The 23,078-nt window shown below is 43.6% G+C and overlaps 2 protein-coding genes across 7 annotated transcripts in view; one reads left to right on the plus strand and one right to left on the minus strand.

Moving 5' to 3' along the window:
* Nucleotides 1-23,078, plus strand: part of LOC130154951 (anthrax toxin receptor 1-like) — a 195,468-nt gene that overhangs the window by 133,433 nt on the left and 38,957 nt on the right. For 2 of the 6 annotated variants that reach the window (XM_056351727.1, XM_056351728.1), the window contains exons 1-4: nt 20,120-20,193; nt 20,275-20,388; nt 20,802-20,966; nt 22,518-22,583. The exons of 3 other annotated variants lie outside the window; for them this stretch is intronic. In XM_056351727.1, the coding sequence (XP_056207702.1) occupies nt 20,149-20,193; nt 20,275-20,388; nt 20,802-20,966; nt 22,518-22,583 (390 nt within the window). In that variant the 5' untranslated portion in view covers nt 20,120-20,148. One more of the 6 variants, XM_056351729.1, reaches the window with a different exon arrangement.
* On the minus strand, nt 3,558-8,762 carry MSMB (microseminoprotein beta). Its single transcript, XM_056351740.1, has 4 exons — nt 8,616-8,762; nt 5,481-5,580; nt 4,821-4,923; nt 3,558-3,944 (listed from the first exon to the last, which is right to left on the minus strand). The coding sequence occupies exons 1-4, from the start codon at nt 8,616-8,618 to the stop codon at nt 3,815-3,817; spliced, it is 336 nt and encodes a 111-aa protein (XP_056207715.1). The 5' UTR covers nt 8,619-8,762; the 3' UTR covers nt 3,558-3,814.

The raw sequence follows: 23,078 nt of genomic DNA on the forward strand, positions 1-23,078 counted from the left end.
AACACAAAAAAATATCCCCCAAATCCACAACTCTTCTGTTAAAGTACTCACTGTTGACTGAGCATCTTCTGAGTGATCATCTTTCTCAACTACTTTACCATTGCAGGTCTCTTTGTTGAAAATGCTTACATACTTCCTTTCATCACAGCCAGTTGGTGTCGTAAAGCTGTCATTGGAAAAGACAAAGAGGCTATGAGACCAAGAAGTAAACAGCTTCTGTTTCAGATGGTATCTACACTTTTAATATTAAGAGGCTTTACTGAGGAGGTGTTCAGGAGCAGAAAAGGGAGCTCAGACAAAGCTCCCAGCTCAAATGTCACTTAGCCTGCTGCTTAAGCAGGATGAGGGGAGCGCTGTAGTTTACTCATCTGATTTATACCCAAAGGATGTCTGCTGTGTTTATTTGCTACTCCAATATCATTGCTTTTCCTCTTCAGCCACAGTAGGGAGAAAGAATTGCATGGGTGGTGGATGTCACTATAGGAAGAATTACAAGCGGGCCAGTGTGTCTCAAGCTGCTTCTCAGAGAAAAGAGGGGCAGTGTGTGGTTTTGGGAAAATCTGGATTAGGAGCAGCAGAAATTTCTTAACTACATGTTCTCTCTTGAATCAGTATCTTGCCTGAAATTTTAGTCCCAAGAAGAATTAAGTCTCCTTTTTTAGTCAAGAATAATTTTTTAAACATGAGCTATATTGGTCAGAGGAACTTCTTGCATGCTTGGTGATGATGGTGTTGGGTTAATGCATGACTTTGTGATATGAGTTGAGTGAGAGAAGGGTCGTGGTCATTCCCCAGGGACCCCTGTGTGAAGGGATGTGGTTTACTCTGTATCAGGGCAGTGGAAAAAAAACCCCACTGCTGCTCTGAACTAAACTTGGAGCAGCAGTCAATTCCATCCCTGGAACAGGAGCAACCACAGCAGTTGTCAGTCCTCCACTGGGAATCATGCAGCTCTCGTTCGAGTCACAGCAGTCTGAAAATGTAGTGTGCAAGCAGCCTTCAGTGTCAGACCTATTGCACTAACAACAGCGTTGCTTGCACAGAATGGGTAGGATCTTTGTTGGCTTTTTAGATTAACGTCCCTATCTGGCAAATGTGGAGGTTCCCCAGCAGAGGAGGACCGCTGTTACTCTCACACATGAAGGCGGCTATCCTGGGTCCCTGTTTCCTGTGGTTCTCAGCAGTATCAAGTGTCCTGGAGTAGCTCATCTTTAAGTACAGGAATCAGAGCACCCACCCATGGATAACTTCTGGAAGGATGTGCTAATCATGTTGGTCAAATGTACTAGTTCTTCCCAATCCCATAACTTTAAGGAATACATTAAGCATGAGATCCAAAGCCTGTACTAGATTTCTTGTTTCCCTTCCTCATGCTTTTACTGGTGCTGCCAGCAAGCCAGAAATCTTCTTGCACTGAGAAAGTTGTCTTCATCTGTAAGAAAACTGGTACCTAGATTCTACAGAAGCTCTTGGGACTCTAAGTGGTAATAAGGCTCCAAATTATAAATAAATATATAAATGTCCAAATAAGGTAATAAATAGAATGAATTTCTATTTAATTTAAAAGTAAAATAAGCACTGTAAATCACTTAAAACATGAAGTGTTACTGAGGAACTACTGATATTATGAATATGAATGTGACCTTATGAGATAATTAATTTTCATAAGTTTTAGAAGAAAGAAGTAGTCTTAATTTGTAAGACTGGTAGAGAAAAACTTGTTATACTGAAAGAATTCCAGTATCACGTGGAGCAGTTCCAGTCTACAGCAAACTGGATATTAATCTTGATGCATGCACTTCTCAGTGGCTCAAATTAAAAATAATCCATGAGGGACCTCTAAGTCATTTTTGTTAGCCATGAAAATGTTTATTTTTAAAACTAGGATTAAAAAAAAAAAAAAAGATAATGAAGACTGATTTTTCTCCAGGAACAGTTCTGTGAGCTATTTAGATAGGAAGTCTCTGGATCTCCATGGTCAAAATATTACTTCCCCTAAGAAGCTGCAGCTGTTTGTTCTCTGGGAGAGGGAACATTCCTTCATGTACCAGTTGAGGTTGTGCTCTGTGTAATCCTGGTACGAGCTGGCAGAAAAGGGGCAAAGTCATTCAGGACAAGTTTTAAAACTGTTCTGCAGGATACAAAAACTCTTTGGAGAAAACTTACCTTAGGACCTTAAGCAATGTGAGAACATTCATTTAACACATGCTGCTGTTTAGAGGAATGGCATGATTAAATCAGTGAATGGAAGTCAGATTTTTAAAAGGCATATGCACATTTTTTTGGACTTGCAGGAGTGAATTGTACAGAAACACAGAGTAATTGAGTGATATCCAGCCTGCAGTGCAGAGAACTTTAAAAAGTGAAGTACATAATACCAGTGCTTGCAAACGCTTGGGTTTTTTTCCCAAAAGGAATTATATTAAGTAAAGCCATAAGCAAGTTTAAAACAATGTTCATAGGCAAATTACCAAAAACAAAGCCAGAGAAAACATGCCATGTTAAATCCTTCTGATTTTACTGATGGCTCACAGAGCTTGAGACGGGTCATCTCAAGAAGCTAGTACCCCTCTGAATAAATATAGGCTGACAATTGATTTTGGGCCAAGTGAGGATCCCTGCCCTAAAAATGCTGAGCTGTGTGTAACCTTGTACTTTTACAAGACAACAGACTCCTTGTGTTTATGGAGCATCATTAAACAGTCTGCTTGTCCTGGAAGGTTTTTTTCTTTTCAAACCATACAACAGTTAACTGCAGACTGTTGTGGTTTTTTTAATACTCAATTCTGGAGAACAGAGACCATGTAGAAGCAGCGTTTTATAGGGTATTGTTGCCTGGTCTCCTATATGTGGGCAGATGTAGGATATTACCAATTGCCAGGTGGGACATTCTGTTTTCATGCCCATTACTGGCTGGACTTCTCTCCCCAGGGAGTGTGGGGAATTTTTATACTGAAGAATCAGAAGGTGCCTGCTTTTTATTAGTACCTTAAGCTCTGCTGCCATGTTTCCAGGGGGCCGATCTGGATCTTTTTCAGTGTAGGCAAGAACCACTAATGCAGTGTAGTGTGTACAGACTTTGAGGAGCAGGGCTTGGGGGATGACACCTGGCAGCAGGTCAGAGTGGGCAATGGAAAGGAACAGTCACTGCCATTGGGTGATGACATTGCTGAAGAGAAAGAAAAATAAAAGGCGAAAAAGGATGGTGATCTTCCATCCTCACTGTTTTTTCAGAGGTCACAGGTGTTAGCAGCATGTCTTGCCTATACTCCTGCAGCAGTACAGATGTGCCCTGTGTGCTCTGAGTAGGAGCCATTGTACAGCATGCCCAAAACAGTGCATCCCTTCCAAATAATAATGGATTTTGACACCCGCCGAGCTAAAATGCCTGCTCTGACAATTGGCTAAAACAGAACCTGCAAAGCATGAAAGAGGCTTGTGCCAGGGCAATGGTGCACGGCATGTCAGTGTAGTTGGGCAAATGCATTCCTTTCTCCTAGACCTAGAAGGTGACTTTGCCTCATGTTATTACATAAAAAGAGAGACCACTATAAGCATTTCTGGATGTTTCATCTGGATTTATTGTATTCAAAAAAGCTCAGTGATACCATTGCAAGTAATGACAGAAATGAGACATTGTATTTCATTATGCATCTTGTTTATTGTATTAGAACAATTAGGAGATTAGAAGTGAGCTACTGAAGTACTCTCTCTTACCAGATCTCCCATGTCTTTGAGCTTCTCTGTGATGGCAAAGCATCTGTAGGAAAGGGAGGAATTCGACAGTGCAAAGAGGTTTGGAGCAGGCAGATTGTTAGCCCACACGAGAATAGACAAAACACTCCTTTGAGGGGTCACTCTTCTGCACCACGTCATAGTCACAGCTTTGCTTGTTGAAAACTACTTTACAATTCTCTTTGTCATAACCAATAGGAGTATGAAAGCTGTCATTGGCAAAGAGAAAGCAAATGTTAGTCTGAGAGCAATAAAATATTCAATGCTTCAGTGATTATAGCTTGAACTAATGCCGAGTGAGGTATCTCTGAAGTTATAGCTAAGACCAGCCTGCCTAGCTTGAGCCACACAGCTACAGCTTCCAGGGCCTCAAATGATGCCTTGCTGCACTGCACTGTGTAATATACCAGTATGCTCAGAACTAGCATAGGGTTTTCTAGCACAGCACTCTACAGTGTGACACAAGCATGGTCTTGGCATGTTCTACCTCTTTCCATTAATTTTTCATTATTGCCTGTTTAGAATGTGGTAGCCGTTTCCTTATAGAGTGTCACCTGAGCAAAGATGATGGTCATAATCAAGTAATTTCGGCCCTTTGAGAAGGTAGGATAAGAGGAAAGGAGCATGCTGGAGTTAAATACTTCAGAGCAGAGCCTTGTCACTCTAGGGTCAGCATATTCAGTGGAGAAAAACACCTCTGGAAAGGTATTTAGATCATCATAAGCCCTTTAAAGGAGCTTCACTTTAGTCCCTTTTGGAACAAATTCCTATCTACCCCCTTGTCCCTGCTAAGGGAAGACCTAACTGCAGTGTAAGAGGGGTTCACAAGTTCCTAAAAATTAAAGGCAAGCACCAACCGGATGTGTCTGGAAGGACCTGTGTCCGCTCCCAGTCAGCAGAAAGTGAGCTAAGGTAAACACAGCCAAGGATCCAAATGATCAAGAGCTAGATGTGGCTTGCCCTCGCTCTGTGATATGGGTGAGGAGAAAGGCTCTCTTGTGCCCTTAGAAAGTCACTTATCCCCACCAAATGGAAAGCTGTGGGATTCCTATGGGCAATGATGCCACCAAGAAGTTCAAACTTACAGGGAACAACAATGCATTGATTCTTGGTTGCAGCTGCATCTGAAGCAATTTTCTGTCCTCGCAATCTCTCCAAAGTGGTATAGTTTTCCTTCCAGGATACACCCTGCATAAGACAGCAGCAAAATAAAGCATGTTCTTTGAAGTTCCACATAAAGGATGAAAAGTTTAAAAATTATCTCAAGTTTTCTGAAAATGCTTTTCCCAGCAACGGTAAAGAAGGAATTTTGTTCTCCAGGTAGTAACCTGGACTATTTTGAGAACCTGAGCTTGTTTCTTCTTCACTTGTTAAAGATAGTTTCAGTGTGACAGATCTGAGATTAAATGAGCAACCAAACAGCCAGGTCTGCCACCTGGCACCAGACTTTATTCAGAACTACTCTCAACTCCTGCATCAGCTTCATGTGTGTGTTTATATATATATATATATTCATGGAAGAGCAACAGAAACCTACCACCAACAGCAATAATATTGCTGCAACCATATCCAGTCCAAGGGAAGACTTTGGTTTTCCCTACTTTTGGTAACTTGATGCAGGACTCTCCTATTCATGTCTTTCTGACGTCTCCCCCCTCCCTTGTATTTTGAGTCCTTACTGTCAGCTCCGCATAGAGCTGAGCTACCACAGAACAATCAAGTAAGAGGCCCTTCCCTGTTCTTACCTTTGCTGGCCTCCCCTGGCTTGTGGAGTTTAGAAAAGCAGTATGCATCACCCAGTGTCACTATGATGCCCATTGCAACAAGGAAAGCCAGAAATCTCTTCTGTAAAAGAGACATGAAGCCCATGGCTTGAGTTTAATTCCACTTTGATTATCTTTGTTTTCAAAAGCTAAGTCAGTAAACCTGAAGTAAAAATTAGAAATAGCCTTATGTGTACATTAAATTTTTCGAAAAGGGCACTCCAGATGTTTCACTGCATTGATGACTTTTTTCCTTTAGGTGGGAAGAGACAAAATGATATGACATAAACGTGTCAGCAGTATCACTCCCTGCAAAAGTCCAATCTCTAGAAATCACAAAAAGCTTCAATAGTATTATACCCTTGAAACCCTGTCGGACTCTTATTAGCACTTTAGTTATTGCCTTTGATCCAGATTTAGCTATTTCTTCAGAAAAATCATTGTCTGTATAGCATCCCATTCCTTCCTTTTTGGTACAGCAATTTCTCCACAGTTGGCAGTACAGTGGAGATCTCAGACCCCATTATATTCCAGTAAGTTTTTTTAAATAGGTAGCTGGGCAGAGAACAGAGACAGAAATTAGTGTCTTAGGGCAAAATTCCAGTGCTGAACCATTCTGCTTAGCACTGTGTGAGCCATCTTGTTAAACTATGCACACACAGATCTGGACGTGTCGCAGTACAGCCTTCCTTTTGTATAGTGGTGACAACAGCTTTTGCCTAGTTGCGACAACAGCTAAACATCTGTGAGAGCTCTTCAGAGATATTTGCTGGGACCTGCTTAACAGCCAGGACTCCTGAAAAAGCCTGCATAACTGCAGTGACAGTTATACTGGGGTAGAGGGACTGCAGAAGCATGAGGGAGCGCAGGGTTATTTTGACTGGTTGCTCAAACTAGATAACTTAAAGCAGAAGTTTAAGAATGGCCAGAGACTTAGAAGCAATGGAATTCTTTACATTTTCTTGATAGCATGTGTAGATTAACATGAAAGGATCATAAAATTAGTAGATCTTTCCAAGTTACTGTTCTGAACTCCAGAGGATGTTGCTACTTGAAACTGGGGTTTAAAATGGCAGGGACAGGCTTTCTTTTCAGGCAGCTCTGCTGTCTGCTTGGTTACTTGAATCATGAACATCAAAAGACACTGAAAGGTCTTGAACCTTGGGCAGATGGTGACCCAAGGGGAATCTCTTCTGTCTGCTGTGGAAAAAACTTGCTATATTAATCCTTGGTGTGCTGCTTTCTTACAGGGATAAGGACTTTTATAGGGTAATGAAAGAGAGGAGGAGGCTCTGTGAAGTGGTCTGGGAAAGGTGTAATGCTTAATTTCCATAGCGGTTCTGTGATTTGGAGTTCCTGGGGCTTTAGGGTAGAATAAAGCCAGTTGCCATGCTAAGCACTATAGCCAGAATAACAGAAGTTAAAAAGAAAGACTGAAACTCTTGAATTGTGCTATTCTGTGGTGCCTGGCCGAAGGAAAATTGTTTAAGCAACTCCTGTTCTGTGAAGTTGTAGAATGTAACACTGCAGCTGGTCTCTGCTGAGGATCCATGTGCATTTGGCATGGATCTGTGGGGCTATCTGTGCTTTGCAGCTAGTGGGGGCTTTGTGAACTCAAGGCATTGTGGCTTTCCACAGAGGATCTCAACATGCTTGGGATACTCCTCACTGTGTATTATTCATCCATGTTGAGTTTGGTCGTGGTTTTCCTCCAAATTGTTTCAGGTGTTTGTAACAGCACAGGCCAGTTCTACTACTGCTGTCACTCATGTATTTATAGAAGAGACTAAAATCCTTCTTTTGCTATGCTGGGCTGTCTCCTGTGAATATTTATCCTTTGTTCACTCCAACATTTTTCCTTATCTTTCTCTTCCTAGAACTAGCAGTTAAATGAACTTGAGCATGCTCTTCTCCCTAAAGACCAAAGTCCTGGAACTTTCACTGAATCTAAACAGAAACAGAAGGGGTAGTCTGGGAGTCTGTGGTGTCTAATCACTGTCTGGATTAACCAATGCCGTTTGCTGGAGCAACCAAAGATATGTCAGCTAAGCAACAGACAGTCAGCAGTAAAGAGCCCATGCGTAAGTATGCTGAGCACAGAGGGTGTTGAACAGGTAAGAAAGCACTGGTAGAAACAGTATCCTTTACTGGAAACCTTTGTTAGAAATGGGAGAGGTTATTACAGTCACAGTGGTGTCAAGGGCTCTTGTCAGAGTTGTGTTGTTCTGGCCAGTCTCTGAGCAAGGCACTTCAAGGAATCTTCCCCCCCCCCCCCCCTACTTGTTTGCTCTCTTAAAAAGGGGGTGCCTCCAGCCATCCTGCAGAACAGAATCTTCCAAACTGGATTTAATGGCCTTTGAAACTGGGTGAATTATTGTGGAATGAGATACCAGATAATTTTGTTCAACTAAGTCTTGTCTGAGTATAGACAAGCCCTTAGGAAATCTTAGGCAGAGAAAGTAGTAGATGATAATTTCTCCCTTTATTTATGAATCTACATATACTACAGAAACTGCTGCCTCTTCTGTAAAATGTATGTATTTCCTGAGATTCTCATCAAAGGTAGTAATTGATGTCTATACCTTTGTGGATTATGTGAGCATAAATTTGAGGGAAACTGGGCCACAGGGCTTTATCTGTCTGTTTAGCATTACTTAACTGTTGATTCAGATTCACATTTGGAAGTTTGGGAGAGCTGAAACAGGAAACAACTTGATAGATCAAATAGAAATGTAGATGAAACACATTATTACACCTTTTATTGTAAAGGGACTATATTTCAAACTGTGTTTCACATCTAAAGGTTTTAAAAGCATGGTCCCATATGTTTACAAAATTCTGAATACTTTCACAAACATTTCTGAGAAAAGGATAATGGCAAGTGAAAGACAAGATATATGTACACAGTTTCTTGCAAAGAATTACAAACAAAGGACAAGATTTGCAGTAATCTTCACAAAGGTCTTACTTTCTTTGCATTTTGCATTTTTAAAATAGAATATATCCATGTTGGAAAATGTGTAATTATTATTCTCTTAAATACCCTTCTTTTTCAGTTTTAAAGCAAATTAGCTATCTGTATCCCCATTTTAAAAGAAATTTAAACCTTTGGCTTACCATTGTGGAATCCTTGGCTTACAGAGAGCTCCAAGCCTCCAGAAGAACTCTGCAAGTGCTTTATGTGGAATCTGAGAGCACGTATTTTATGGTTGAGCAATTCGAGTCTAGGGGAAAAAGCTTACTCAATTCAAATGCAGTTATGTTGACATTTCTGAAAGAAATCACTAAAATTTCACCAGCTGGCAATGAGAAAATGTTTGATTCTGTAGAGCACTGACCTGGGTAAAAGGTTGAACCCAGAACTTTGTATTCCTTGGAAGCATTGTGCTTAGACGAAATGCCTTTCTGACGAAATACAAGTACTGATAGCTAAGCTGTAGGCAGTATTGTACAGTTGGGGGATTTTTTTCAGCTGTGGCAGGAAACGCTTGCTGACTATTTCTGCTTTTAGTGGGCTAGAATATGCTTAGACTAGGTAACTAGATATTAATAACTTAGGGAGCTTTTGCCAGATCTTTGCATACTCATGCTTAATGCCATAGTGTGCTGTAAGATAACTGAAGGTACTTGGCCATTACCGGTATTAAAACCTCTTTAACATTTAGATCTTAGTTAAAGCTGGATCACACTACGTTTCTCTTTCTCCTCAAGTAAAATAAGGATTTCCTCTCAAATCAAAAGCCTGCTGTTGCTCCTGTGGGACTGTTCAGGCTTTGACCTGAATAACTGCGATAGAGTATATGATGTTACTGTGAGGGTGGTGAGGCACTGGCACAGGTTGCCCAGAGAAGCTGTGGATGCCCCATCCCTGGCAGTGTTCATGGCCAGGCTGGATGGGGCTCTGAGCAACCTGGTCTAGTGGAGTGGGGTTGGAACTAGATGATCTTTAAGGTCCAGTCTAACTCAAGCCATTCTGTGATTCTATGATCAGTTTTATATGTGCAAAGTACTTTCACAAGCAGTGATAAATTTCAGAGTGCTAATCAAATACTCTGCCTTCTCCTGCAACCTCTTTTTAGAATGAAATAAGAGACTGTGGCCCTACCTATGTTTCAAAAAGACATTGTTACAGATGCTGGCAAGCAAATTTAAATTCATTCCTGAGGGAGATTTATCACCAGCTACAGGAAATTTGGCACATGATTTTCAGATTATATTTAGAAACTTTGGAAAAATAAATGCAATAAAATTTGGCTGTACTACAAGCTAAATTATTTTGGGCTTATTTTGCTTTTAAAGTAAATTAAACACAGAGCTGTAAATACTTTGGAATGGTGGCAAGAAAATTTGCCATTCATTTCTTCCTATGCACTATGTATTACTGAGTACTAATAACAATTAATTCAGGTTTTGGATGTATTCAATCCAAAGAATTCAAGAGAAGCAAAAAAATTTGAAGTATATCGCATGAAGCAATACCATGACTTTCTTGGAGGAAATGCTGAAGTTGAAGCCTGTGCAGGTTTGGTAATCCTTTAGTAAGAAATACATAATTAATTAAAAGTTACTAAGCATTCAGTTTTACAGACAATACACTTGACTCTTTGTTGTTGTTGTTCTGATATAATCACTGCATGTTTTAAAAATTTCATTTCATGAAAGTCATGTTTATGTCATTGAGAAAATTCAATAAATTTCCTTTCTCATGCCTTGCTTCTGGCATACTAGGTAATAGTACTTTATCATCAAAATCTTCCTCTTGTCTGTACTTACAGTGTCAAGTCAGCTTATAACTTCTCTCGGGTGACTACAATGGTTCTGGTCTCCAGTTGTTCAGCACGGATTTCCTTTCATTCTTGTAACCCATTTCTGAACAGTCTCCAATCTGACAGTATCTCATTTCAAATCTGAGTACAGAACAAGGCATAAAAGCTTCTAAGTGCTGTGGAAATGACCCTAGATACTATGAAGGACATAATGCTTTTCACTGTATATATATCCAGGGATCACATCTGCTGTCTTAAGCACCATATTGTTCGATACAAAACATTTGCACTCTATCCCTGAACTTCTCTCAGGGGCACTGTTGTTAATGTAGATTTTAAGTTTTACAGAATCTTTAAAAATTCCTATTCCTACAAAATTTTTTAAAAAATAATCTCTAAAGCATTAAGTAAGCACCATTTATTTCACCACTTCACCAGACAACCAGACTTAGTCATTATTTGTCATATTAATCATTATTTGCAAAATCTATCGGCAATTATTTTATATTTTCTCCCAGATCACTTGATATAAGGGTTTCATACTAGTACAGAGAAACTACAGACAATGGGCACCAACCTATTGCACCAGTTTCACAGCATTCCCTTTCTTTCACCTGCCACGTCCAGGATTTGCTATCCCCAGGTCACTCTGGGCTTGACAGGAAATTTTATGCCAGTCCTTTTGTGCTTTTTGACAGAGAGCTCAAAGCAAGACTGTTTTTGCTTTCAAAGCACTTGCTAGGCAGAACACCTTATTCTTCTGCCAAGGAGTTCTTGATAAAGATGCTGGTGCCCTGCCAGCTGTGCTGCTGATTGTCTGCTGGTAGGCTGGCATGCCTCTGAATGCCTTTGAACCTTCTGCCTCAGGATATGCAGATCTTGCTGTAAAAGAATTCAGTCTCTTCCTAAAGTCTTACATCTGACTACTTCTCCAATGAGTTTTCCAATCAATTCCGAGAACGATTGCTTCCATAGCACTGCAATAATTTGCTTTTTTCACCAGTTGTCATGTAGCATGAGGAGAGACAAAACTACTGACAAGCCATCCTATGAAAACTGTGTGATCCTTGTGATCAGCTCAGCTGTTTCTGATAATTTTCAATATTCCCATGAAGCTGATATAGCTGGGTTATGAAAAAACACAGGTTTAAGGTCTCCCTTTTCTGAATGCAAGACTACTAAAAAGCAAGAAACAGATTTAAGGCTTCATTAGCAGGACAGCTGCTAAGGATTTCATACTTAGATCTTTCCTAATTTTCCAGTTGAATGTTGCTAAACATGTCTAGTCTCTTTCAGCCTCTCAGGAAGTTTTCTCTGAAGTGTTGACACCTGAAGAAATCTCTGAAAAGGTTATCCTGTCAAGCTATTAAGGTATTATTTTTGTAATGGTTAGAAGTACTTTTACAGAACCTTCTAAAAGGCAGGTTGATTTGGGGTGATGGAAAGGAAGGTGGTGCCATTTAGCCTTGTCCTGTCCCCATAATCCTGCTTCATGATCCACTGGCAACTGACAGCTCAAGGTAGTCTATTGTTACCAGGCCGTTTGTAGAGCTGGAGAGAGAAAGAAAAGCCTAATTCCTCTGATTTCACTTCCAGGCTATTTAAAAATCTTTTAGTTAAATTGATGTAAAACCTAGTGGATGCTCTTCCTTTATTTTAAATGTAGTAAATGTAATGTTGATTTACACCTAGCAATAGGTTTAAGTAGTAGTTTGGTAATAGTACTTCATGTAAATTCCCTGTCAGCTAAAGAGAAACTGCTAGAGAGATTAATTTTAAGTGCAATTAAATGTTTTGCACTGGCTTAAATGAACTAATTTAAATTCATTACTGTTGAGGAACTCTGGAATATAAGCAAGAGTTTAGAATAATGTTCTTGGAGTGAAACATCATAATCTGCTAGACTGGATTTGCCACTGTTGTGGTCAGGAGAGGCCACTTCTGTGTATCAGGATTGATGTATGCTCTGCAGCTGCAGTCTATCAGCAGCAATTGAAGTCATGATCCTTTAATAGCTTTAGATGCAATGTCAGTCTTATGGGAATTAAGTCTCTGAGTATGAATAAGTGTACACGTCACCTAGCAAGAATTCTTTGGAATGCCTCTAGAACTGCTCCACAGCTTTATTCCCTTTGTAGCTGCTTTCAGCTACTCATCTAAGTATGTATAAATCTGATGTATCCAGTTCCACATAAAAAGGAATATGCTTTTCCTTCCTTTTTATATGCAAGGTTCACGTTCAACCACACCAAGCTGTGTGGTGTAGTTGATACTCTAGAGGGAAGGGACACCATCCAGAGGGACCTTCACAAGATAGAGAGGTAGGCCCATGCAAATCTCATTAAGTTCAACAAGGCCAAGTGTGAGGTCCTGCACCTGGGTCAGGGCAGTCCTAAACATGGATACAGGCTGGACGATGAGTGGATTGAGAGAAGTCCTATGGAGAAGGACAAGAGAAACTGAATATGAGCAATGAGCACTAGCAGCCCAGAAAGCCAATCACATCCTGGGCTGCATCAAAAAACAGTGTGGCCAGCAGGCTGAGGGAGGTAATTCTCCTCTGCTCTTGTGAGACTCCACCTGGAGTACTGTGTTCAGTTCTGGGCTCCCAGCATAAGAAAGACATGGACCTGCTTGAGCAGGTCCAGAGGATGGCCATGAAGATGACCAGAGGGCTGGAACATCTCTCCTATGAGGACAGGTTGAGAGAGTTGGGGTTGTTTAGCCTAGAGAAGAGAAGATTCTGGGGACACTTTATAGCAGCTTTCCAATACCTAAAAGGGGCCTACAGGAAAGATGGGGAAGGAGACTATCAGGGATTGTAGCGATAGGACACAGGGTAACAGTTGTAAACTGAGAGAGGGTAGATTTAGGTTAGATATTAAGAAGACATTCCCTACTGTGAGGCTGGTGAGGCACTGGCACAGGTTGCCCAGAGTAGCTGTGGATGTCCCATCCCCAGCAGTGTTCAAGGCCAGACTGGACAGGGCTTTGAGCAACCTAGTCTAGTGGAATATGTCCCTGCCCATGTCAGGGGAGTTGGGACTAGATGATCTTTAAAGGTCCCTTCCAACCCAAACCATTCTATGATTCTATGTTCTTACTTTCCATCAAAAAAGCTTTTGCTTTCAGATCCTGCACAGCCAGAGGGCAGATGTCCTCATGGTGGATTAATACTCAATGAGAGACCAAATATTTTGCAAAGCTCACTGCTTTTTCCATAGAACATCCATGTATCATGCAGATAAATATTTGCTCATGTCACACAGATAACTAAAGCTCACATACATTACAAATATAATTTTCAGTATAGATTCAAAGCCTACTGAGAAAAGTTGCAGAACTCCCATTAACTTCTGCAGCCAGATGAGATCTTAGTGCTTTGCTTGATTCATGCCCTTAAGTTTATCCTCAGCTTTAGCCAAGTGGGTAGTTCCATTGTCTCTAGTGGAACCACTCCTTGTTCTCAAGTGCACACCTTGAAAGGCTTTGTTGTATCTAACCTGGAATGTAAGTTCACAGTCATTCTGGCTCTGTGTTGCTTTATCAACTATGATATATCAATTGATATTAAAAGTTTAATTTCTTAACTTGTTTACAAAACTGGGAGGGTAGCGCTATTCTACCAGTCCTGTGAGTTTCATGTTTCAAAGCTTTGCTAAAGACTGAAGTAGAATGCTATGGGACTGTGATTCAGAAGCTTTTTTATTTTTTCATTCCATTACTGACTTGATGCATGGCTTCGGGTTCCTCCCTTAAATGTGTCAGAGATTGAGAAGTGGCTGATTGTCATAGCTCAGAGGGTTGTGACCAGCAGCACAGAGCGTAGCTGGAGGCCCGTAGCTAGCGGTGTTCCCCAGGGGTCAGTACTGGGCCCAGTCCTGTTCAACTTACTCATCAGTGACCAGGATGAAGGGACAGAGCTACCCTCAGAGCGTTTGCAGGTGACACAGAGCTGGGAGGAGTGGCTGATACACCAGGAGGCTGCGCTGCCGTTCAGTGAGACCGGGACAGGCTGGAGAGCCGGGCAGAGAGGAACCTGATGAAGTCCAGCAAAGGCAAGTGTAGGGTCTGCACCTGGGGAGGAGCAACCCCATGCACCGGTACGGGCTGGGGCTGGCCTGCTGGGAGGCAGCTCTGCAGAGAAGGACGTGGGAGTGCTGGTGGACAGCAAGTTGCCCACGAGCCAGCAGTGTGCCCTGGTGGCCAAGGCAGCCAGAAGGACCCTGGGGTGCATTAGGAGGAGCATGGCCAGCAGGTCGAGGGAGGTGATCCTGCCCCTCTGCTCTGCGCTGGGGAGGCTGCAGCTGGAGTGCTGTGTCCAGCGCTGGGCTCCCCAGTCCAAGAGGGACAGGGAACTGCTGGGGAGGGCCCAGCGCAGGGCTGCAAAGATGATTAGGGGATGATCCAAGTGGGTTTTGAATATCTCCAGAGAAGGAGGCTCCATATCCTCTCTGGGCAGCCTGTGACAGGGCTCTGTCACCCTCAAAGTGAAGACGTTCTTCCCCATATTCAGAAGGAGCTTCCCGTGTTGCAGTTTGTGCCCGCTGCCCCTTGTCCTGTCGCTGGGCACCATTGAAAAGAGCCTGGCCCCGTCCTCTTGGCACCTGCCCTCAAGATATTTGTAGACATTGACAGGTCCCCTCTCAGTCTTCTCCAGGCTGAGCAGGCCCAGCTCTCCCAGCCTTTCGTCACAAGGGAGATGCCCCGGTCCCCTCACTGCCTTTGCAGCCCTGCGCTGGGCCCTCCCCAGTAGTTCCCTGTCTCTCTTGGACTGGGGAGCCCAGCGCTGGACACAGCACTCCAGCTGCAGCCTCCCCAGCGCAGAGGAGCCAACTGAACTGAACCGAGTCTATCAGCCTGGTTATTTTTTTCCTGCTTACACAGTAACTTATTGCAGTAAGTCATTTGACTTAGTACATAGCAGCAAGGTCTTTTAGGTGACGTGGGTTATTTTAGTCTGCTTATTTCTGACACACAGGCTACAACTAATTATTTTGAAGGCAAGTTGATTTTGAATTCCCTGAAATGAATAAAAACACTGGTCGGCAAGTGGTGTGTTCTGTCCTTGCATTAATCAGCAATGAATCCCAAGCAGGAGGAGAAGTACCTCTGTGGGCTTCAGGCTCCTGTGCTGCAGACACTCCTTTCTACATGATGCACCAGAGACTAAGGCATCTTCAAGCCCTGACTTCACTTGTCTTCCCCAAGTCCTTTTGCAGCCTGCAGGTAACACAGGTGCTGGGACTTTCTCTTAGAGGCTGGGGAGTTCTGGTAATTGCAGGGCTTGGACAACCATATCTCTCCATGTCTCTACCAAGCCATACAACACAACCTGTGCACGAAAATAAGGAGTCGCAGGGAAAATTAAGAACAATGCACAAACTGTGTTGGGGTTCTTTCTTGTGTGCTAAAAAAGCTTCTTTGTTTTAACTGTAACTTGAGTTTTTGTTTGCATCCTGTTCTCAAGTTATAAAAACATATTTACTTTCTGTTAGCTATTGGGAAAGCGGGCTGTGGTATTTTCTTTCATTTTGTACCTTGTAAATATTTGTGAGTTTAACCAAGTGCTGTGTCTGTTTAAGCTTTTGTTAGCACTTCCAGTATAAGGCAACAGAAAGCAGTACTTCTGCCAAAGTTTCTAGCCACAGGAAAAAAAAAATACCTAGGCTAGCTATGTGGCATATTATTACCCAGATTATGAAGAAGAATTATATTTAAATTTATATTGAATGTCACACAAGCCTTGAAGTCTTTGTCCACTGTAAACTGTAATTTCTTCACAGACAAGTGCTAATGGGAATTTAGAAGCTACTTCACACAAACAGTTTAAAAAATATAAGTAGAAGAGAAAGATCAGATCCTCCTAATGATCCTGTATGAATAAAGAATATTTCTTGTTATTTCATAATCTGCGTATGTGTGTTAGAAATCATCCTGTCTTTAATAGAGTTGCATATGCCCAGCAGTGAATAGGTATAGCATACACAATACCTCCCTTAAAGCTGGCCATGTTGTTTATAGAGATATTTTCTGGACAAAACAATCTACTACTTGGTTTGAGAGTAATCAGGATCCACTTCTAATGAAAATGTTTGCTTTCAGCTTTGCAGACGTTGTGAAGAGACAGTAAGCTGCGATCATACATAACAAGTATGCAATACTCGCCTCCAAATTATTTTCAGGGTTGCATTATCTTGTCTTTAGTCTTCTACAGCCATTCTGCAGCTGCTAAAAATTCTGTGCAGCCCTATATAGGCCTGTGGAAATTATTGTGGGTCCCCACTGGGGACCAGGTCCAGGGGAAGGAATGGGTGTCAGCTTGTCCAAGAATGTAAATACTAGATTTCCTCTGCTTTGCAATTCCTTCTTGTGCTGGTGTTCACAGATGTTTCTTTGTGGACATAAAGAATAAACTTTGAGGCTAATACAACCCATGCTTAAACTGGTGGATTAAGGAGTCCTAGCGTGCTTTTTGGTTTGGATAATTCCAGCTGTTCATACTACCCCTCCCACCACTTTTTGAACCCATTCCATGCCTTGTTTCACAGTGAAGGTTCTTTTTTGTGTATTAGACAGAAAGAAAGGTTCTTTCTTCCTGGGATCTACACCAGGAGAAAGCCATCCAGATTGCTAAAGCATGGAATCTCTAAGTATGCCAGGATTAGCCCCCACTGCTCAATCCAAACTCTGCTGATTTCATTACTACACTGAGGAGGCAAACTACAGGCACATATTTACATCTGTATCCTCAACTTCTGGGAAATTCCAGAACCAGCTCTAATTTCTGGCATATCCTCAATGCCAGGTTTGTATGTAAGCAAGTTTTCACAGCAGAGCCACAAACTTTCATTACTATTGTCTCCACTTTTAAGTGTTGTCTTATCAGAACTAACCAGCAGGATTTATGGTCTGGCAGCAGTCTGGGGTAGTAAATTTTTAGACAGAGCTAACAATCAATTTCTGGATAGGCAGTGGCTTTTTCCACTATGGAGCAACACTGCAGAACACAGACTGAAGTAGGACCGGGAAGAGATCCATAAAGGTTTGTTTCCTCTTGCACCATGTCTGCACAATTACAGCATCCCATTATGCTGTGCTAGCCCTTCTCCAGAAACTGGAGGGCAAAGGAGAGCAGCAACTGCAGTATGTGCTATGCCTCTCACATCTGTCTTGTGTATATTTTCTTCAGACCCTTTGAGTCCTGTACTCTGGCCCACCTCTGCAATCCACAGGGGCCTTCCAGTAACCTGACTGCCTGAGCCTGCCTTAAACAGTTTTATTGCAGCCTTTCAGAGTCCCACCAAGAGACCTCTGGCTCATTTCACACTGCTGCAAACACACAAGGCTAAGCAGCTGCATGAGAGTGGCAGATTACAAGAAACACTGCTCTGCTGTAACTTCTGTCCTTGTGGCCGTGCAGGAAAGACTTGTACCCCAAACTGGTTCAGAAGACCTTTGCCCTGCTCTGGAAGGTCCTAGGGAATCTGCCCCTAGGGACCTGCACAGGCACAGTTCTCATAGAATCATTAAGGTTGGAAAAGACCTTTAAGATCATAGAGTCCAACTATTAACTGCATCCCTAAATACCTCCAGGGATGGTGACTGAACCTCTTCCCTGGGCAGCCTGTTCAGGTGGCCACATACAAGTAGCAAGTGATGCCACAGAGCTAAGGCATGCTGTAAGCAGGGATATCAGAGAGCTCAGCTCTATGCAGTCTTACATGTTCTGGTTCTTAATAGGCAAATCAGTCCCTGATGACATATGTGATTTTTGATACCTTTACCTTGCATATTAGCTTGGAAAGTTCTGAGGGGAACAGCAACTTATTTTTCTTGTTGCCATCTTCTCTCTAACCTTTAAAAGGAACCTGTCTAAATTCCCCTCTAAAAGGAGTTTTAGGGCTGAAATGCTTTTTGGGACCCTGCCCGTACTGTTTAGGTTGGGACTCCTAGAAAGCAGATTTTTATTGTGCCATTCATAGCGCGCTCTCCACTCAGGGACTGGTGTACGTATCATAGATAAACAATTTCCCCAAAGGGAACATTCAGGTTCTATGTTGCTGTCTTTTTTTTTTTAAATGGAAACTAATCTGCAAGACCGCCAGACCTCAAGCTGTCTGATAGTAAGACCCAACATTTTTCAGCATCAGTAGGCAGAGCATATAGACCTCACATTTGTAATGCACAAAGTTCTGGGCAGTTGAACTTTGTGATAACAACAAAGGAATTGTTGGATTTTATTCCACATTTTGGTGAATATGGAAAGTAACTAAAGGCAAATTTTTCTAGTTTTTGGAATGTTGCGGTGGAAGGAACTATGGCAAAACACTAAAAGCCTTGGAGAATAATTTCAGATTAATCCCATCTGTGTGGTTTTTAACAACCTTGCTCAAGACATTGTTGTGAAACTAGCCTAGGCTAATACTTGTACTTTGTTAGTTTCTGCTTTATTATCTATATTAAAGTTCTTTATTATCTATATTAAAATTCTTTAAATTCTACTAGGGTTGAAGGTCTGAGCTAGTTCAGTAGTGCTATCTTGTTATAGAATCACAGAAAAATAGAATTAAAATGAATATGATGATACTTTGCTTTTAGAAGTTCTTATGTCCCTAATCTAGCAATATCCTTCAAGTATCTGGATGTAGCCATAAAATGTCATAAAAATATGAGAACCTGGAGATCTTGGGCATTTTTTCTTATTTACATTGGGAACATAAGTAAGAAGTAAATCACCCAGTGCCCTGGTTCCTCGCAAGGTCTGCTGTGGTATCAGTGCAGTCAGGTGCAGTAAGTAAATAAACCACACACGCTAATATCAAGGGCTGATCCAAACTGACCACTTCCAATGAATTCTTTAGTTACCAGCTGGAAGAACAGATGATTTTATTGTAATTTCCTTTCTGGTTAATTCACGTGTCATAAAGAACATTTTACAAACAGTTTTATGACAAGTTTTTTCAATCCATTGTAAAAGAATGACTCAGTGAGAAAGTTAAGAGTGGGTGTCTGACCTGCAAAGCCCCAGCACCAACTGGCTGTGAATCCCAATTTGGCGATTTGCACGGTGCATTTATTTATGTTAGTGTATATAATGTTTCGTTCTAGCAAATCCTGGAATTCTGGTGTGGGTTTATTAAGATTCCTGACTTGTAAGTCTTGCACTTCCTTTCGTCCGAAAAATAGGAGGAAGGAGCGTCTCTCCTTGCAAGGCTTGGCCGGCATCGGCGTGGCTCGTTGCAGTGCTCCAGCAGGGGGCGCTGCAGCGCTGCAGACAGCTTGCCGCGGCCTGCCGGCCCTGCCGCCGGCCCTGCAGCCTCTGCCGGCCCTGCCGCGGGCCCTGCCGCCGGCCCTGCTGCTGCTCCCGCCGGCCCTGACTTTGCTCCCAGCGTAGAGCGGGGACCCCTGTGCCCGTCCCCGTTCCAAGTCACGCGCGGTCCCTCGGTCAAGGGCGCCACGCCCGCGAAGCAGGTGCAGTGGTCGAAACCACCTCCCGCCCGGCAATTCGCCGCCCCTGCCCGGGCGAGATGCTCCTCGCCACCGGCAGGAACACCGGCGTGAGATCTTTCCCCAGCTGCGAGCCAGCCCAGCCGGCTTGGCTCAGCCACCTCCCGGGAGCTGTTCGCTGCCGTGGTTGACTTAGGACCGGGTGGGGGCCGGGCCGGGCCGGGCCGGGGTTGGCCTGCGGCCGCCGCAGACCCGTGTGGCACTGCCGGCGCCCCGGTGCCCCGCTCAGCCGCCCGCGCTCGGCCAGCCGCGGCTCGGGGCTCCCCTCCGGCGGCGGGACGGAGCGGCCCGGCCGCGCGCGCCCCCTACCGCCCTGCCCGCGCGCGGGCCGCGGGGCGGGGCGGGTCACGTGGCAGCGCGCAGCGGGGCGGCGGATGGCGCCGGCGGGCGTGGGGGGAGCAGCGCGGCCCGCCGTCACGGTGAGCGTCGCCCGGCCGGAACGGGCCGCGCCGGAACGGGGAGCGGCACCCGCTCCTCGGCTCACTGTCCTTCTCCCGCAGATGAACGGGGCCCCGCGGGACGCGGCGGAGCCGGCGCCGGTGTGGGAGCGGCCCTGGTCGCTGGAGGAGATCCGTAAAGGCAGCCAGAGCTGGTCCTTGGCCTCGGACGCCGGGGTGAGCGGTGCGGACGGTTCCGGGCCTAAGCCGGGGCCTGAGTTCCGGGCCTGAGCCGGCGGCGGGGGCAGCGGGCGGTGGCGCCCCCCGCCCAGCACCCCCAGGCCTCGCCGGGCCCGGCCGCCTCGGGAGGGCGCGGGGGGTGCAGCCCCGGTAGGGCCCGGCGGCCGCCAGGCTCCCACACGGCATTAACCCTCCGGGCCGGGCGGGCCAAGGCGGAGAGCCGTCCCGGAGGGAAGGGCGGGATGCGGGGTGGACGGGGGTGGCCCTGGGTGCGCGGGGGGTGCTGTGATGTGGGCGCTGTGTGTGCTGATGCGGGCTTGCAGCGTGCGCTCGGCTCTGCCCGCGTCGTAAACGGGGCCGAAAGAAAAAGGAGCTGGATGCTGACTGCCGCTTCCCTCTGCTGTGCACAGCTTCTGCGTTTTCTGCAAGAGTTCTCCCAGCAAACCATTTCCAGGACGCATGAAATCAAAAAGCAGGTAGATGGATTGATTAGCGAAACAAAAGCCACGGACTGTCGCCTTCACAACGTCTTCAATGACTTTCTTATGTTGTCCAATACGCAGTTCATAGAGAATGTGAGTATGTTCTTGTGCTTCAAACATCGGTGTTGGCCCCCGCTGTAATGCGGAGAAGTGATTTGACTTTTTGGCAAGTCTGATGTTAATTTAGAGATGAAATGGCTTTTAATCCCTTTTTAAAGGGTGTCGTAGTTCCTTTGTGAGTGATGCACTATGCAAAATCGGCAGATTCGTTTTTGCCTCTTTTGAGGAACCTTCTTTCCTTGTTTATATGTGATATGGAGATCAGAGCTTTCATTTTAGCACTATGAATGAGTTAGTACTGTCTAAATATGAGGAATGTTGTATGATGCTGTACATTTGCCCAGTGATGTTATTTTACGCTAAAAGCGGTTGGTATTAAAGACGTTGGACTACAGGCAAGTTATCTGTTATGTTTGGTTGTGACGAGCATATTTATTGGTTAACGTTCCCCCTTCGTGACTATTGCTATTGTAGGAAGGTGAAAACTAGACTTGAAAGCCTGCTACGACATTATGTTGCTAGGAACGTATGTATAATTAAGATGTAGAGCTTTAAGTCTTTCAGATTTGTGGAGGGGTTTTTTAGCACTGTGAGTTTTATTGGGCATTTTGTTTTGATCAGCATTGTTGTCAGGCCACACGTGTCATCTGAAGCCATGATGCTATTATTGGAAGGTGCTGGTAGAGGACAAGACAATGGAAACCTGGATTTCAGTTGTGGGTTTTTCTGGTGGTAGCGGAGGGGGGTGGTTTCAGAGCTGCAGTGTCTTTTCTGGCCTACCTTTGCTGTTCAGCATAATGATTCTGCTGAGAACAGTTTGTACCAAATGTCTTAAATCTTGGGTGCTTGAAGCTGTTTGTTTCTGAATTTAACTAAATTGAGAACTAGAAATGAGGAGACCTATTTCTCTGTGCACTTAATGTGAAAATCTGTCTCTTCCCAGGGGATAACTGCACCTTTGAGAGATTTGGATTTAGGTTTGCAGGTTCAAGGGAGGCTTTTTATTCCCTTGTGTCTCTTTGTAGCTGATTCTACAAAAGCGTGCTAAAATTGCTGGATGGGAGGGATAAGCAGAACAAACTGAAGACTAAGGGATGATGTGAACCTCTGTAAGTACAGGAAAAGGGTAAACACTAAAGAAGGAAACCTACTAAATTGCAGAAAACAAAAGGAAAATTGACAGACCATAAGTAAACTTAGGTTTGACTTTGAAGGTTTCTAGAATAGTTTTATGTTAAGGGGGGGGGGGGGGGCGATTAAAACTGCTGCTTTTCAACATATTCAGGTCAATCAACAGGGTTAAATGGTCAACTTGTCTTCTACTGCAGTGACATTTGCAGTCTTGAATTACTTCCGTTGGGTTGAGAAGCTGCCTGGTAGTAACTTCAGGATGACTTCAATGCATGGAGGAGGCTATGAAGGGGCTATGGCATCATCCATGGCTGCTTTTTGAAAATGTGTAGTGAATTAATGAGTAATTAATTGCACATTAACACTGTATTTTATTTTGTTGGTGGTGCCTGTGGTTTAGCCTCTGCAGCAGCATGTTGTTCTTACTTGAATCCATTTTGCTTGACTTTTTAGAGAGTATATGATGAAGAAGTGGAAGAGCCTATTCCCAAAGCTGATGTTGGAGACAAATCAGAGCAGGTAGTTAACTTAAGCTGCCTTGAGTGCTGGCAGTATTTTTGCAGCTGTTGTCTACTTTCTCATTTTCAAACTTATTTTGCAGACACGTACAGCTTACAAGCCAAGCTGTTCCCTTTCTCCTTGAAGTCTCTCTGTTGGATAGTATATTTCATTCAAACATAAAGTTGACAGGAACATTGGAGGCTACTAGTGTATGATAATCTGTTAGGGCCTCCCCAAGCTCAATACTATGTCCAGTAGACAAGACTTATGCATTGATTTTTCAAATGGCTCTGCATGGTTTTTTCAGCAAGAGAACTGAGGCCTTGGGCGTTCTTACTGAATTCAGAGGTAGTGAATTGGCGAAGCAGAATCTGACTGCAATTCCCAGGGACATAAACTCGGAGAGCTTTATATATACACAGTCTAGGTGTGTTTTACCATCTATATTCCCTTGATGGGACTGTAGCACAAATAAGATAGTACTGTGTTGGCATGGATGTTTAGAACATCTGT

This window comes from Falco biarmicus, chromosome 9 (genome assembly GCF_023638135.1).
Source record: "Falco biarmicus isolate bFalBia1 chromosome 9, bFalBia1.pri, whole genome shotgun sequence".
NCBI classification, from domain to species: Eukaryota; Metazoa; Chordata; class Aves; order Falconiformes; family Falconidae; genus Falco; species Falco biarmicus.